This window comes from Bos javanicus, chromosome 26 (genome assembly GCF_032452875.1).
Source record: "Bos javanicus breed banteng chromosome 26, ARS-OSU_banteng_1.0, whole genome shotgun sequence".
Taxonomy (NCBI): Eukaryota; Metazoa; Chordata; class Mammalia; order Artiodactyla; family Bovidae; genus Bos; species Bos javanicus.
The window spans coordinates 12,605,933-12,622,669 of NC_083893.1; the positions used below are offsets into that span (position 1 = coordinate 12,605,933).

The window sequence follows — 16,737 nt, forward strand, 5'->3', positions numbered from 1 at the left end:
TATCCATTTATTTTTGTCTTGCATGTATTTTTTTATAAGCAGTTTCAGATCTCTTTTGGAAGTAAATGCAGAGTGTCAACAAGTAATAGTAAAAATGAGAAGAAAGGAGAGAAATTAACAGTTTAAAAAATGCATTCAGAATCATTTGATTTACAACAGTTCTCCTTTGACCATTTGTGGAGATGCTTTGTTTCTATCAGCATTTGAACAAAATGCTGTTGGTAGTGCCACGTGTTTCTTTGACCACTCAGTAGACTGATCGGACCCATAGATGTGGGACAATTGCTGGCACAAAAATAAAGAATTTCTGGAGAAAGTGGACCATGCATACGTTCCTTTTAGCTTTGCTTTTTTTTTTTGGATATCAGAACCGTTTCCTTTTTCTGGAACAATCTGAAGTAACCTTCCAGAAATTGAGCCTCTCTTAGCAACCTCTCCTTGTGTAGCTGACCGTGGATTAGAGGGTCTCTGGACCATGTCTGTTGAGATGTTCTGTAGACATACCACCCTACTTCAGCTGGATTGCAGCTAAACCATTCAAACCAAATGTGAATGGCTAACCATTGGTTTTGCAACAGGACGGATGCATTGAACACAGAACCCTACGGTGTCCACTGAGTGAGCCATATCTATTGGCATTTCTTTATGGCATGTTTGACCCTACCACACTCTTAACATGTGCCAGTTTTGCTTTTGGTTTTACGTGTGTTTTCTCCTTGACAGGTTGCTTGTACACATTTAGATGTGGATTTAGTCTGCATAACTGTGACAGAGAAGCTACCATTTTACTTCAAAAGACCCCCTATTAATGTGGTAAGTGTCACACTTTGTTCTGTATGTGAATCTCTAGATGTGGGTTAACATGCTGGGAAAGGGGCAGAGGAAACCGTGTTTTTAGAGGGGAAAAATCAAAGGCTGGTAATAAATAGACAATTTAAAGGATTTTATTGTGCAAGCTGACTAAAGGCTGAAAGAAAGCTTAATATAAAAAATAACTAGTAAATTACCAAGGTGTGTTTGAAAGGCTTCAGGAAATTTTCTAAGCAGATAGCTAATAATAATGGACACTTACAGTCTGCATGTTGCATATTAAGGAGACAGAGAAGCCAAGAAAGGAGGAGGGAAAAAATAGGATTCTCATGGCAGCAGCAAACTGGAAAGGGGAGTGGGGTGGCAGGGAATGGAAAGCACAGCAGGCGTAGTCTGTGCCCAGTTAAAATCTGCACCGAGGTGTGCCGGCTCACACAAAGAGCCAGCGTTGCTTTGTAATAACCAAAGAAGGTGACCCCGCGTTGTACTCCTTCTATAGAATCTTTCTCGTTACCTTTCTACATACTTTCTCATTTTCTTCTACTCGTTATCTTCCATCTGTCACACCTTTTTATAAGTCTTATTCTATCATGAAAGTGAGATTGCTTCACATTGGGAGCTATAAGGTTGGCACAGCTGTCAACTATTTGCATTGGCAACCGGATCCTGGGAAGAGTCAGGATGCTATTTTAGAACAGAGTCTTCTGAAGCTGTTTCCCATTCTCAAAAAGTGCTGTTGAAGGAGAAAAAAAATGTTTAACAGTCTAGATTACATACCCAACCCTGTCAGAATTGGAAAATTTAAAATTTATGGGTTTTTTTCAGGATAGGTAACTCCCCTATTCATTTGTCTCTGGAGAATCTTTTGTTTCCCTCTCTGCTGCTAAGGAGCTGGCTTGATGCTGAGAATAGGCAGAGACGGTAAAGAGGAGAAAATTGATCTGTATGGTATGGAAAAATTGAATCCTGTGTGGAAAAAGTTGGAGATGGCTTATGTTCTACCCCTGAATGTATGCTACTGTAAAGCATTCAAGAGTAATATTTTGAAAAGTATTCAAAATTTTAGAGTTATATATTTAAAGGAAAAGCTATTAAACAGCTCTTTGCTGATTAATAATGAGAATATACTGAACATACGTATAACAACACGCTCAAATCATTGTTTCCCCATGTTCTTGCCAGTACTTATAGATAAATGAGTAAACACTTTTAAAAAAAGGCCCTAAATCATCACATTTTAGAATTGGAAATCTATGTTGTTTTAACAGCTCACTTGTCAAACATGGTGAAATGAAGGCAAGGAGAAGCTGTACAGCTCTTCAGACCCAGGGTTGGGACAGACCAGGTTGATTTCCATTGGGTGAGACCTCCAATGTGCCCTAGCTACCATGTTGAAAGCTCAGACTAACAGAGTACCTGAGGTGGTGACAGTCCTACTGGCCTCACGTGTTGGTCCTCCCCTGCGGAGCAGGCTTTGTCTCCAGAAGTTTGCCAAGGCTTCTTACCAGCTCCAGTTTGCCATTCCAGTTTACATGTAAATGGCATTTCCCATAAGTTGCTCTTAAACTTTCAACTTCTTTACTGTTCTCTTTACCCTGATGAACAAGGAAGGCCATTTTTTAGATGACTTTGCCTGAGTAAACCCACATACAATACTGTGTTCTTGGTTGGGAGGAGACAGTGACATGTGATGCTAAGGCCAAGTCCGTGGAATGGACAGCAGTTCACAGCACTTAATTCCTCTCATCCCACAACAATGCTAAGCTACCCAGTGGCAGTTTTGGGGATGTCTATTGGTTTCTTATGAACCTGCTGTACTGTTCAACCCAGATTGTAAGCTTCTAGGAAGCACCAGCCGTGTCATGGTCTTTTCTTAATTACCCCAATACCTTCTCTTTAATGAGTCCTCCCTAAAATTTTCAGTTGAATGAGTATACATCTAATTTCATATTGTCAAGGTGCAACTTAGGGAACACAAGCAAATCCTGCAAGCCATTAACCCTTAGCTGTTGTCAGGGCTCAGCAGGCAGCCTCCACAGTGAGAGGAGTCGGGCACTGGGGCATGAGGAGGAGACGCCCCAGGACAGCCCACCTTCCAGTCCATCTGTAAGGTCAGGAAGGTACTATTTTTTGATGGGTATTTTTGGCCACATTCCCACATTTTTCAATGTAAGAATTCTGAAAAGTAAAAATTTGACAAGTGAGACGGATATGCAGTATTTAACACACTGTCTGCTTTTTTTAAAATCTGGTGTGAACATTTTACATATGTTGTTTAATAAAAACTAGATGATGGAGAGGAGGGAAGGCTGTGCAGCCTTATTTTTAGTCTTTGTCTAGTGTATAAGTAGGCTGCGGTGTGAATTGGTCAGGAAGCAGAAGAGTCCCTGTTAATTTCATTCACCTCTTTTTCATTTAAGAGAAACTGGAATTAAAAGTTAAATTAACTAAATTTAAAAGCTAGAAGCATATTGATACAATAAAAGTTACTGAGTTTGTTGTACAGGGTAAAGAGTAGTTGTATAGATGTGTGTATATTATTTATACCTGATAATTATACCTATTATGGATTTGGAACTGTATCCTTAAAGTATGGAAATACATTCCCCATGAAAATATAGAAGATGTAGTGAACGTGGGGAACAATTTAGTCTGAAGTCTTGGTCCTTGCATGCTCTTTTGGCCCTTAGAATGAATTTGTCTTTGACCATGATAAGTTGTTGGCTTGGTTTATAAGGATCACAGTATTGGGTACAGATCTTAGTTTGGATGGAGTGGTGAAAAAAAAAAATGAGCAGTAAGATACTTAATTCATTAGTCTTGACCTCCTGGCCGTAAGGCATGTGAGAATTATCAGCTCAGAAAGTTGGGATTTTAGGTCAAAGGGTACAGATTTTCACTTAGAAAAAGAACTAGTTCCGAGGCTCTAATATACAGCATGGGCGACCGTAGGTAATAGTCAGTATTGTAACTTAAAAGTAGTTGAGAGAAGATCCTAAGCAGTCTCACCACAGGAGAAAAAAATGTTAACTATATCAGGTGATGGTTGTGTTAATTATCTTGATCTTGGTAATCATTCTACATTGTAGAGCAATGGTCCCCAGCCTTTTTGGCACCAAGAACTGTTTTCTTGGAAGACAATTTTTCCATGGACTCGGGGCTTGGGGAGGGGATAGATGTTTTCACTTTGGCCTGCCGCTCATCTCCTGCTGTGTGACCTGGGTCCTAAGAGGCCATGTACTGCTGCTGGTCCATGGCCTGGGCACCCCTGATGTAGAGTATTTGTATATCAAATGACCACATTATATACTTTAAATATATACATCATATTTTTCAATCATCCCTCAATACAGCTTTAAGAAGTAAAAGAAGGTTGCAATTATGAAGCAGGGCCCAGGAGCTAAGACATACCAAAGCATTCCTTATATATAATTTTTAGCAGCTTTCATCCCTCTTGGTATCTTCACCACATGCTTACGGCACCATAATTTCAGTTATGTTAATTCCCTCTAGAATCTCCTACAAACCTCCTCTAAAGTCTAAGTAACTTGTAATAGAATCATTTTATCGTATTATAGTTGGGTTTCAAGAAAGTTGAATTCAGCTCCTTTTCTTGGATAACCAAATGACCTCTAATAGCATTTTAAGGTTTAAGCTCTCTCACACTTGCTCTCAGCCCACAGCTTTAAGGTGGGGTAGATGTGAATTCTCTCCATTATGCAGGTGATGTAATTGAGACTCAGGTAGCTTGCATCTCACAACAGGTACACATCTCTCTCAAAGGTTAACTTGGGATTTGTACTCAAGCTTTGATTCTAAATCTGCTGTCATTTTCCTCTTGAGAAATGTTATTTAAAATTACAGCAGAGCTCTTTGTTAAGCACAGAGTAATTTCATATTTTAAAATATCTTTATGAATTCAGGTTTTGAGAAGAATTTTCTTTAAGCAACACCTATCTTCACCTTCATTTTGATTTTTTTTTAAACAGTGTTTTGCCATTGAACAACAACTAAAAGTTTTTTGAGCTATTTTCATGCTCTCTTTGTGAAGTTTTCCCTTCAGCATTTTCTCTAACTCTAATCCATTTGTCTTCTTGGTCCAATTAGTCCCCACTGAAAGAAATCCAGTAAATAGTATCTGAAGCAATGAGGTTGTTCCAGGAATCTTTCCATATATCCTTGAGTTGGGTGTGACTGCTCTATAAACTTTATTTTTCATCACACATACTGTGAACCTAAATATGTTAAGTACTTTATGGATCTAGTGCTTGGAGCAGTGCCAGCAAACTTGGCAGGATCAAAAAATGTCTGTGTGGCAAAAAAAAAAAACACCACCACCCATCAGAAACAGAGTGGAAAGACTAATGACAGACTGGTGGAAATAGTTTCACTTATGTCATAGACAAATGGCTAGTCTCTTTAATATATAAAGAGCTCCTAGAAGTTGATAGGGCTTCCCTGGTGGCTCAGACGGTAAAAAAATCCACCTTCAATGCGGGAGACCTGGGTTTGATCCCTGGGTTGGAAAGATCCCCTGGAGAAGGGCATGGCAACCCACTCCAGTATTCTTGCCTGGAAAATCCCCATGAACAGAGGAGCCTGACAGACAACAGTCCATGGGGTCACAAAGAGTCAGACATGACTGAGCCACTAAGCATGCATGCAGAAGTTGATAAGCTTAGAAAAGAGAGATGTTCAATCCAAAAAAATGGATTAAGAATATGAAAAGGACATTTCACAGGAAAGGAAATACAAATAGGCTGTTAACATATGAAAAGATGCTTAAATTCATCATGCTAAGAGAAATTCACATCAAAAATCACCTATCTGATTGGCACAAACCCAGAAGTTTGATGATACATGGTTGTAAGGCTGTGGGAAAGCAAGGGTTCTCATACTTTGATTTTAACTGTGTAAGTGGAGCAGTCCATATGAGGGAGGGGATAATTTGGCAACAGCTATGAAAATTATGCATGCTTTACCCTCTGACCTAGTGTATTAGTTGCTTGGGGTTATCATAACAAAGTACCACAAATGGGGTGGCTTAAACTAACAGAAATGCGTCAACTCACAGTTCTGGAGACTGGAAGTCTGAAATCAAGATATGGGGTTATGCTCCCTCTGAGACCAGTAGGGGGATCCTACTTTGTCTCTTCCTAGCTTTCTGTGATTTGCTGGCAGTCTTTGGTGGTCGTTGGCCTGCAGCTGCATAGCTCTGATTTCTGCCTGTCTTTACCGCGTGTCTCTATGTCTTCCTGTGGTCATCATCTTGTAAGGACACCAGTCATACTGGAATAGGAGTCCGCCCTATTCCAGTAAAACTTCATTTTAATTTACATTTATAGTGACCCTGTTTCCAAATAAGGTTACATCCTAAATACTGAGTATTAGGACCTCTACATAACCTTCATAAGAGACACAATTCAACCTGTAATACCCAGAAATCCCACCTTAGCATTTATTCTACAGATATACTGGAACAACTCAAAGCTATGAGAGGCTTGGCTAAGCATGCCTTACCTCTGCCGTGGAGTACTGCAGCTCTAAAGCAGTGCTGAAGGTAGGAGCTGACATGGAGAGCCCTTCACGTCAGAACCGCAATGTAGTATGCTATCTTTGGGGTAAAAAAGGAAAACAGATGTTGTTCATACTTGCTTATATTTGTATGAAGAAACTCTGGGAAAAGACGTAAGAAATGAATAAGTGTGATTATGGGAGACGGGGGTGGGGCAAACAGGGGCAGAGAGACAATTAAGACTCTCTGTTGCTTTCTTGTGTTACTTGATAGTGAATCATATGAACGAGTTACCTGTCTCAAGAATGATACACCAAGAGTGTCCTCCTTTGCAATTCAGTAAGGAACTAATTTTTAGGAAATAAACAGGGAATCTGTATATTGTCCCAGTAATCAGCCCCCTATTTTCTTTCTCTCTTCTTTCTCTTAAGCTTTGCTTTAGTTCTTGGGATTGTGCCACCACTACCTCTCTTCACATGTCACACACCTGCTCTTGGTTTGTAGCATCGTTATGACTTACTTCTCATTAGTAGAGAAATATCTGCTTATTCCAGAACCTTTGGTCAGAGATGGAAACAAAAGCTAATCAAGCACGCGCTGGCATTTCTTATGACAAGGCTGTTATGAACAATCAGTTGATGAGCTTAAGGCAATTTACATTAAAATGGGCTTGGAAGCAGGAGCACAGGTAATGAGTCTGTATTTCATCTATCTAAAATTTTTAAATAAAGTGTTGTGAAAGAAGTGTTCACAGCCTTCAGTAGCACATTATCTTCAGTTTCTGAGTTTTCTTTCCATTTTAAAAGTGAATTTGATTAATGTACTTAAGATCAGAATCAGAACTTTTTTCTTAAAAAATAATTAAGTGGATAATTATGTCCATTAACCCTCTCCACGCCCAAAAAAGTTGTTTTTATTTTGCTCTGGTCCCCAGGGGGGCGGGAGGTGGGGGAGAAGCAAGAATACTTTGGGACCTGGTCACCTAGTTCTGTGTGTCACCTGCATCTTCTATTTCTCCTCTTACCGACCTGTACTGTAGTTCAGCAGCTAGAGGGATGAGGAAAAGAAGTACATGTAAGTAAGCCTCTTTGGCTAATTAGTAGTTTTGGTTAGAGAAACAGCCAGGGGGATAGTTGAGAATATGGTTGAAAGACATGATTTGGTTTGTCTGTGAATTTCAATTTGCCAAGTTAACCCTGGTTTCTTTTATGGTGGATAATCCATAGTGAACAGCATTATCATATGACCTCTTTTCCATAAGCTACTATTTATTCCCTCAGAATATTAATGTATTAAATGCTTTTTATATAAAAGAACAGCTCTGTGTTACTGAGAAGTATCATAATGCCAGCTTCCAGATGTCCAAGCTAGACAGGGAGAATGTGGTATATCTTTGTGCCACAAAGAATATCATAACAGACATCATTCCCAGATACAATCAACACAAGACAAAGAATTGGGGGCAGGAAGAAGCTGTCTGAAAAAGAGAGAGGGGGAGGTTGCAGTGTGGAAGACAGGGTGTAAATGCTAATTAAACTAGGATCAGGTATATAGGGAAGCTAAAATAAAATCTGGGCACCTCAAGGCAGCAAGAAGAGGAAAGGGAAGATTAGGGGATGGAAGAAAAGAAGTCTGTATTCAGAAGACAGATTTTTTGCATTACTTTTTACACTCAGGAATAGACCTCCAGCCGTCCTAGCTGGACAGGTCTCAGCCCATCTACCTCCTGGTCTTTGCCTGCTTTACTTACTTTGTTCCTTCAAAAGACCACTGCAGCCATTGTGACTCCAGTCATCACCTCCATGAGAAAATCCGTAGATGCTCTGTGTGGCTACTAAGATTAATTCTGTCTCTGGTCTAAAGACCGGCATTGCTGGCCCTTCCCATCCTCTTCTAGCCTCCACTCCCACCACAGGTCTCTCCTCATTCTCTCCTCCCCAGCCTTTGACCTTCTCCACATGCTCCACCACTCCCTCCAACCCTAGAGCCTCTTCATATACCCCTCCCCGCAGCCTGCCTTGCGCAAGTGCTTCACTCTTCTGCTGTTTAACTGATTTAAGTCCTTCCTCACCTACACCTAGACTTCTCCTTGACTTTACTTAGCACAGTGCTGCTGCTGCTAAGTCACTTCAGTCGTGTCCAACTCTGTGCGACCCCAGAGACGGCAGCCCACCAGGCTCCCCATCCCTGGGGTGCTCCAGGCAAGAACACTAAAGTGGGTTGCCATTTCCTTCTCCAAGGCATGAAAGTGAAAAGTGAAAGTGAAGTCGCTCAGTCGTGTCCAACTCTTAGCGACCCCATGGACCGCAGCCTACCAGGCTCCTCCATCCATGGGATTTTCCAGGCAAGAGTACTGGAGTGGGGTGCCATTGCTTCTCCACTTAGCACAGTGGAAGTTTTTAATTTTTGTGTAATTATTTGATGGTCTCCCCCACTAACCTGGAAGTTTTTAGAAGAGAAGAACCATGTAAGCTTTTGCTCACTATTCCCTTGCACAGCTGGCTTGAAACCCCTCTCTTGTAAATGGATGAAGATGCAAATCACCCTTCAGGGAAGCAGAATAGTGTAGTGGTGGATTTAGTCCCATTGCCACCTCTTCCAGGCTGAACAATCAGTTGATGAGCTTAAGGCAGTTCGCATTAAAATCGTCTTATAAGCAGGAGCTCAGGTAATGAGTCTGTATTTCATCTATCTAAAATTTTTAAATAAGGTGTTACCTGTGGATACCTGTGGATTCCACCCTATTAAGAACACCTTAAACAAGAAAGTTTCTTTTTCTCATGTAGAAGGCCAAGCTTGCAAGCTGGGCAATATTGTCAGGGATGCAGGCTGCTTTCTTTGTTTTTGCTGGGCATTCATGAGCCCCGCTTAAGATACTGACTCCATTAATAAAGAAAATGGGGAGATCAGAGTGGGACAGTTAGCTGTCTCTGCCATAGTGCTTTCTAGGCATTGTGGGTGTTGAATAAATACATAAGACTCTCTCAGCACAGTGCCTGGCACATAGCACTTCTTGGCTGTTTGTGTTTCTTCCTTCAGCATATTCACACTAAATCACTTACCCTAGACGCCTTCTACTCCTGTTCTTAGGATGTTTTTGAGTTCTTCATTCTTGGATCAACTTAGTTGGTTTACTGCATTTGCAGACAGTCTACCCTGCATGTAGGGAACACGTCTCCGATTTCCTTTTGATCGTTCATGGAGTAGTAGCCCTTCTGCCACGCCACTGGGACGTTGCTCTCCTCGGCTCTCTCCTCAGCTTCCCCACAGCTCAGATAAACTCTGTTGACCAAATAGAGCCAAAGGTCTTTTTTTCTCCCATGGATGGTGCCATCCGGGCACAAATATGCCTTTTTTCAAAGCTATACCTGGACATGCAGGAGTTAGGCTAGGAGGGACAGGGTGAGGAAGGAGGTGAGAGGGAAGTTCAGTGAAAATAAAGTAAGACAGTGTGTGTTAGCCTTAACAGTTTTCTCTTCTTCGTTTCCCATGAAGGCAATTGACCGAGGAGTGGGCTTTGAACTTCTCTATAGCCCTGCTATCAAAGACTCTACGATGAGAAGGTACACAATTTCCAACGCCCTCAATTTGATGCAGGTCTGCAAAGGAAAGGTATGGTTCCATAATTTTAGGATGGTTTTCAAATCTGATTGTTTATTATTAATATACTGGGGTTATCCAGCTGATCCTTAGAGCAAAAAGTTCTCAAGGCCCAAGAACAAATTCTACCATTTCAACAGGCTCTGCAGGTCTTAAGAGAAAGAAAAATGCTCTAGGGAAAAATAACACGAAGTGGGGAAGATGTGTTGAAAGTCTTTATCTTTCAGTAAAGAATTGGCCATTTACCTCCTGTGAAAGAATAGTCTGGAGAGCAATTATTTGTCATCATTGAGTTGAATTAAGGTTACATGCCCTTTTCAACTAGTTTTTTAAACTGATTCATCTTTCCTAAGATCTGTTGGGAAGGCCTGTTCTGTTTCTTATTTTAGGCTGCTTTTAGTTTGACATGAGGTCTTTCATCCATCACTTTAATTATGTACCTTATCTTAAGAAGAAGTTGGTGTTTATGTTAAAAATTTGATTGCTGGTTATTTGTATTGTAAGACTCTTCAGTTTTTTCCCACATTTATCTAAGATTAATGTTGATTACTTTCTGTTTTGTAGAATGTAATTATATCTAGTGCTGCAGAAAGGGTAAGTCTGGCATTAAGTACTTTGTTTTCACTTTTCAAGTTTTAAAACTAAAAGGTTTCTAGGGTAGAAATTAAAATAGTAATGTAATAAAAGGTTGTGTTTTCATTTTTAACTTCATTTGCTCATTGTAATTGCTGAAAAGCAATTTTATCCCTATTTATCCCCATTCTTTTGGGGCTTCAAATTTTGTTTATATAAATAGTCTTTCCTTCATATTGTTGTAAACTGCTTTTCAAGGATCTTTTATATTTTCAAAAATGTAAGAAACCCATCAAAATTATAACGACTTAAATTTATGCAGTTGACTTCCTTATTTTTAGATACTTAAGCATCCTATTTACTGCAGATGAAGTCATTGAAATGTTATGAATAACTTTTCTCATATCTATTTTTTGTTCATTTTATTTTAGCCTTTAGAAATAAGAGGCCCATACGATGTGGCAAACTTGTATCCTTTTCTGAATAAGAAGTCATTGCAATTTTCTTTTAGGAAATTTGAATTTAGTATATTAAACTTTAACAAGAGTTTTAAAACTATAAGTCTATCAACTAAGAATTTCAAAAACAAATTACATCAGGCTTAAAGTGCTTTATCCTTTTGTTTTCTGGATGAAGGGTAAAGTAGAAAAGGGGGGAAGAGTAAAAGTTTAGAGTTAAATGAGTCTTTTCTCAAATGCTTTTTCCATTTAGGCTAAGAACTGTAAAATTAAAGTGTCTCTCTCAGTGCCAGGGCAGCTGGCATTGTTGGTTATGTTTCTGTTGGTCTGGTGTCCTCAGCTGATTCTGGGCTGAAATCTTTAACGACCCCCAGAGGGTTGCTGTTTGGGCTGTCTGAAAGTGATGCGAAGGCCGCAGTGTCCACCAACTGCCGGGCAGTGCTTCTGCATGGAGGTGAGCACGTTTTTCCAACAGAATCAGAGTGGTCATGTTAAGAGCCAGTCATTTCTGTCAAACAGTTGAGCCATATCAACTTTTATTATCCTGCCCCTCAGAGTTCCTTTAAAATCATCTTTTCTGAACCCACTAGCCATGTGCATCATTGCTTTTCTTGCCCTTCACTTCAGGCTTTATGTTCTGTAGTGTGTGGAATGAATACACTTTGCCTTGAGTGTTGAATGCGTTCTTTCAAGCTCTACATATGTATCCCTGCCTACATTTTGATAGGCCTCTAATTGCCCTTTCTTCTCCAGAGGGACATGCTTTCCCTGCTGAAAATCACTGATTGAGAGAAGTGAAAAGTGAAAAATACATGTTAAGCCATTGATGAGGAACACAAAAGCACCGAATACATTTTTAAAGATCTAGCCAGCAAACTCAGATCACAACGTTGCACATTTATTACATCTTGTGGTTCTTTTTTCATTTTTTGTTTCCATGTTCAAGTATGCATAGACTTCACGTTTTTTTTTTTTTTAACTCACATTTCATTTACATATATCTACCTCCTTACCCTAATTCTGCTGCTTGAAGGCACTGAATTTATTATTCATCAGATGATAAAAGTTGAATTAGAAGTGTTTGATATGCCAGGACTTTGGAGAATGAAAAAGAGGCTTTTTAAAAGGAAAAAAATGTGTACTTTTGATCTGCTGTTTTTATCTGCATTCTCTTTGTAAATTTTAGTAGTAGTGGTAATGGTCAGGAAGCAGTCTACTTGATACTATCCACATGCGTGTTAAGCTTCAGAACTGGTTGATACATAAAGACTAGGTTATTTAAGAGTAGTTAAGACTAGGTTAAAAGAGTAGTTAAGTTACTGAGGGCTTGTATACTATGTCTGGATTTTAATGATCTGATTTCTGCTTGGCAGAACTGGTTGCTGTATTGACTTACCACGAATTAGATGATTTTGCTTTTGTTTTCAACATTTTTAGTTTGAGATTCTTTTATTATATACATAACCTAGTCCCATCATATAAGCTCTGGGAATGACCACATTAGAACTTTTATCAAGATTTTCTGAAATTAGGAAATAGTTCAAACTGGTGGTTCTGCCATTATTTTTGTCTATCTTAAGGGAACGTTTAAGTATCATCAAGATTTTGGGTAACAATTAGTGGTCTAAAACAGACTAAGACAAAGAAGGGAAACTAATTTTAAAAATTTAATAGGGAAAAATATGAAGATCTACTCTTGACTTAAAGAACCTCAGCTATTCAACATAAGCTATATCTAAAGCTAGGTTTTTATGGAAGCTAAACTAAAAGAAGTCTTGTGGACTCTAATAGCATTCCCAGTCATTTCTAGTTGTGCCCCTGACAGTCCTAGTTTATGCTCTCTGTCCCTGTAGAATTAATAGCACATCTATAGGATAAATTGTAGTTCCCGTGGTTTTAGTTGACATTGGGATCAATGAGACAGTCGTGTGGTGGGATACTAGGATTATTAATTCAACCTAAGGTTCAGTTCAGTTCAGTCACTCAGTTGTGTCCAACTCTTTGTGACCCCATGGATGGCAGCATGCCAGGCTTCCCTGTCCGTCACCAACTCCCGGAGTTTACTCAAACTCATGTCATTGAGTCGGTGATGCCATCCAACCATCTCATCCTCTGTCATCCCCTTCTCCTCCTGCCTTCAATCTTTCCCGGCATCAGGATCTTTTCAAATGAGTCAGTTCTTCGCATCAGGTGGCCAGAGTATTAGAGCTTTAGCTTCAGCATCAGTCCTTCCAATGAGTATTGAGGACTAATTTCCTTTAGGATTGACTGGTTTGATCTCCTTGCTGTCCAAGGGACTCTCAAGAGTCCTCTCCAACACCACAGTTCAAAAGCATCAATTCTCCAGTATTCAGCACTCCTTATGGTCCAACTCTCACATCCATACATGACTACTGGAAAACCATAGCTTTGACTAGACAGACCTTTGTTGGCAGAGTAATGTCTCTGCTTTTTAATATGCTGTCTAGGTTTGTCATAGCTTTTCTTCCAAGCGTCTTTTTAATTTCATGGCTGCAGTCACCATCTGCAGTGATTTTGGAGCCCAAGAAAATAGTCTCTGACTGCTTCCATTGTTTCCTGATGACAGTGAAAGAAGAGAGTGAAAAAGCTGGCTTAAACTTAACATTCAAAAAACTAAGATCATGGAATCTGGTCCCATCACTTCATGGCAAATAGATGTGGGAAACAGTGGAAACAGTGAGAGCCTAAGTTTACATGAAAAGAATTACTCTATTCTAAGGCAAGAGGATTCAAAGCCTCACTGTCATCCTCTGTACTGGTAAGACCCAACTGGCACCTGCGTCATCCTGAGTGCCACATTTAAGGGCACCACTGCACAGAAGCACTACCAAAAGATGGTTAATTCTTGGAGGGTGTGAAAACCCTATCATGAGAGCAATTGTTGAAAACAGTGCAGGAGTAGATACCTAGAAAACAGAAGAGTTGAAAGCCTTCTCCACATTGGAAGGCTTGCTATAAAGAATCAAAGTTAGATGAGTCCTGTGGGCTTCTAGCAGCCAGTGAATAGCAATTTTAAGGTCAAGACAGAGAAAAGAGGTTTAGGGTCTAAAAGAGTTACTTTAGTAACTATATAAAAATCTTGTTTTTCAGTGATTTATAATCTTGTTGGCTTAGATTAAGAAGTAAATGTTCATGTGATTAAAAAAAATATTTCTGACATAGAACTAAAATAATTTTGAAACTAATCCTTTTTGTTACAAACATTTTTGTTAATTGCTTTTCACAATTTAATTTTTATATTTATTCTGCTGATTTTTAGACTATTACTCATAATCATAGTGATAAAATAGACATCTGTAACATTTTTCTTGGTGAAATGCAAATTTAAGGCAATTTCTGTTTGTTTTGAGGTTCTCTCATTATGTTGGTGTTGTAATGACCTTGAGAGAAGTTTTGTCCCTGTTATAAATTAAAATGCTTTTAAATAACTGACAGAAATTTAGTAGACTTAGTAAATTAATCTTGATAAGTGAGAAGGTAATATTTAACTTTTTAGAAATGACTTTACTTTCTATTACATGAAATGTCTTAATTAAATTTGTGTTTATCAAGTCCCTTTGATTTTATCTCTTGTCACCAAAAGGTCTTGCTTCCTCCCTCATCCTTCCCCATTTCCTAAGGACTAAGTTTAAATCTCTCCGTGGCACTGTGACCTTTCACAAACTACCCCTCCAGCCTTGTTTCCCCTGATTTTTTCACACTCCTCCTTTACACCAGTCATCTTGTCTCCTACGTATTATTTTCTTATCTCTCTCTCCATATCTTTGCAAAGGAACACTTTCCTTTTTCTTTTCCTTCTTTTATGATAGTGTTGTTTCTTTTGTGATACCGTCCTGATTCCTCCAGGCAGGGTTACTTCTTGTGGGGTCTCCATTCCTACTATACTATTATATTTGCCCCTGATGTGCTGTCAGTATGGGTAGAAAGAAGCACTGTTTAGGCTTCTCAGAATCCTCTGTAGATAACACAGTGCCTGGCCCCTTAGTACATTTTTAGCAGAAGTTAGCTAGACTGAAGTTGAACTCTGCTGCCAGCCTGACCTAAACATCTAATAATTTCCATTCTTCTTTGTCCATTGTCAACAACACAAAAGAGATCAATAACCATGTGTATTATTCTTTATTCACTCAACAAGTATTTCTTAAACATTTGTTAAATAACCAGGCATTGCTGTATGTTGGCCATATAATATGATGGATTCTTCAGACAGACACTCATGATCTAGTGAGGGACACAGATAGTGAATGGTCTGTACCATAAAATGAAGTGAGCACACACACCACCATGGATCAGGACGGCTGACTGTGGCACTTGCTGTCCTGGCTCATCCATCTCTACCACACTTTACGCATGTGCTGCCCCAGCCTCTGAAACTTGGTTTCTGGCTACATGAGATGCCATTAGAGACAGACCGTTGGAGATAACTTGCCCTGTAATTTTACCCTTGAGGGTAGTCCCTTTGGAATGAACTAGATGTTAATAATATACTGATATTTGTATAAGCTAGGGGCAGGTAAAGGTGATCGCAGTAAATAGCATCAGCACTCACAGCAGTTCATACAGGTTTATCATTTACTCATGCTGTAAGTGACATGGGGATTTCTTCGGAAGGAAAGATGCTAAAGCTGAAACTCCAGTACTTTGGCCACCTCATAGGAAGAGTTGACTCATTGGAAAAGACTCTGATGCTGGGAGGGATGGGGCAGGAGGAGAAGGGGACGACAGAGGATGAGATGGCTGGATGACATCACCGACTTGACGGACATGAATTTGGGTAAATTCCAGGAGTTGGTGATGGGCAGGGAGGCCTGGCGTGCTACAGTTCATGGGGTCGCAAAGAGTGGGACACGACTGAGTGACTGAACTGAACTGAACATGGGGATGCTTGTTATACCACCTCTTTAAATCATATCTTAACTTTAAGCACTTTGGTTTCCCTGTTTGATTTATAGAAACTAGAAAAACTGCTTTTGGAATTATTTCCACGGTGAAGAAACCTCGGACATCAGAAGCAGATGATGATTCTCTTCCAGCCTGCAAAAAAGCCAAGTGTGAGAGCTGAAAAGAACCGTCCATCTCAGTCAACACTCCCCTTTCAGAGTCCATCAGCCACTCTGAACAGAAACGGAACCCCCGTATGATTCACTGTTTTCACTTGGAGCCAGATGTCACTAGTCTATAAAAGCAATCTTATATTCAAGCCATTAAAATAACAAAACCTAGTAAAACATTAGGAAAAAAAGACTGTCCCCGTACATTAATTTAAATATATTTTAGGAGAAAAACAAAGACAAGTTTGTTTATCCTTTGCATTAAGTGATAAATGGCAGGTATACGTAAGATCTTTCAATACAAGAGACTCTTTAAAAATCTTTCTTGTTCATTTTGAAGTTCATGCTTTTCAGCTTCACTTGGTATATATGACTTACTGTTTTTTAGTTTTACTGCTCAAAAAGTGATTATTTTGAGGACTATTAAAACTTTGCTAAAGGATTGACTTTTTAGTTGATCTTTTCTTTTAAGCCTCTCTCATTATGTTCATGAAGTCCAAGTCCTTTCTAAGAGCAATTGCTATAAAATTTGTGGAGGAGAGGGAAAGTGCACATAAAATCACACTTGGCCTCTTCCTTTGCTGCTTCTTACCTCCATGATGTCCTTAAAATAGGATTCCTCTGAGTTGGAAGCCCCTGAAAACCTAATACTGATTTTTATAAAACTATAGTGAAAATCTCAAGTACTAGACTCAACCAAATTTGTAAC

At 39.4% G+C, this 16,737-nt stretch overlaps 1 protein-coding gene across 3 annotated transcripts in view; it reads left to right on the plus strand.

Annotated features, from left to right (window-relative positions):
- The window catches only part of RPP30 (ribonuclease P/MRP subunit p30), a 30,398-nt gene extending 13,928 nt beyond the window's left edge, over positions 1-16,470 (plus strand). For 2 of the 3 annotated variants that reach the window (XM_061402778.1, XM_061402777.1), the window contains 6 exons: positions 724-813; positions 9,821-9,937; positions 10,490-10,519; positions 10,930-10,967; positions 11,331-11,410; positions 15,930-16,470. In XM_061402778.1, the coding sequence (XP_061258762.1) occupies positions 724-813; positions 9,821-9,937; positions 10,490-10,519; positions 10,930-10,967; positions 11,331-11,410; positions 15,930-16,039 (465 nt within the window). In that variant the 3' untranslated portion in view covers positions 16,040-16,470. Of the gene's footprint in view, positions 1-723; positions 814-9,820; positions 9,938-10,489; positions 10,520-10,929; positions 10,968-11,209; positions 11,411-15,929 lie in introns of all 3 variants that reach the window. The other variant, XR_009733748.1, reaches the window with a different exon arrangement.
- The last annotated feature ends 267 nt before the right edge of the window (positions 16,471-16,737 follow it).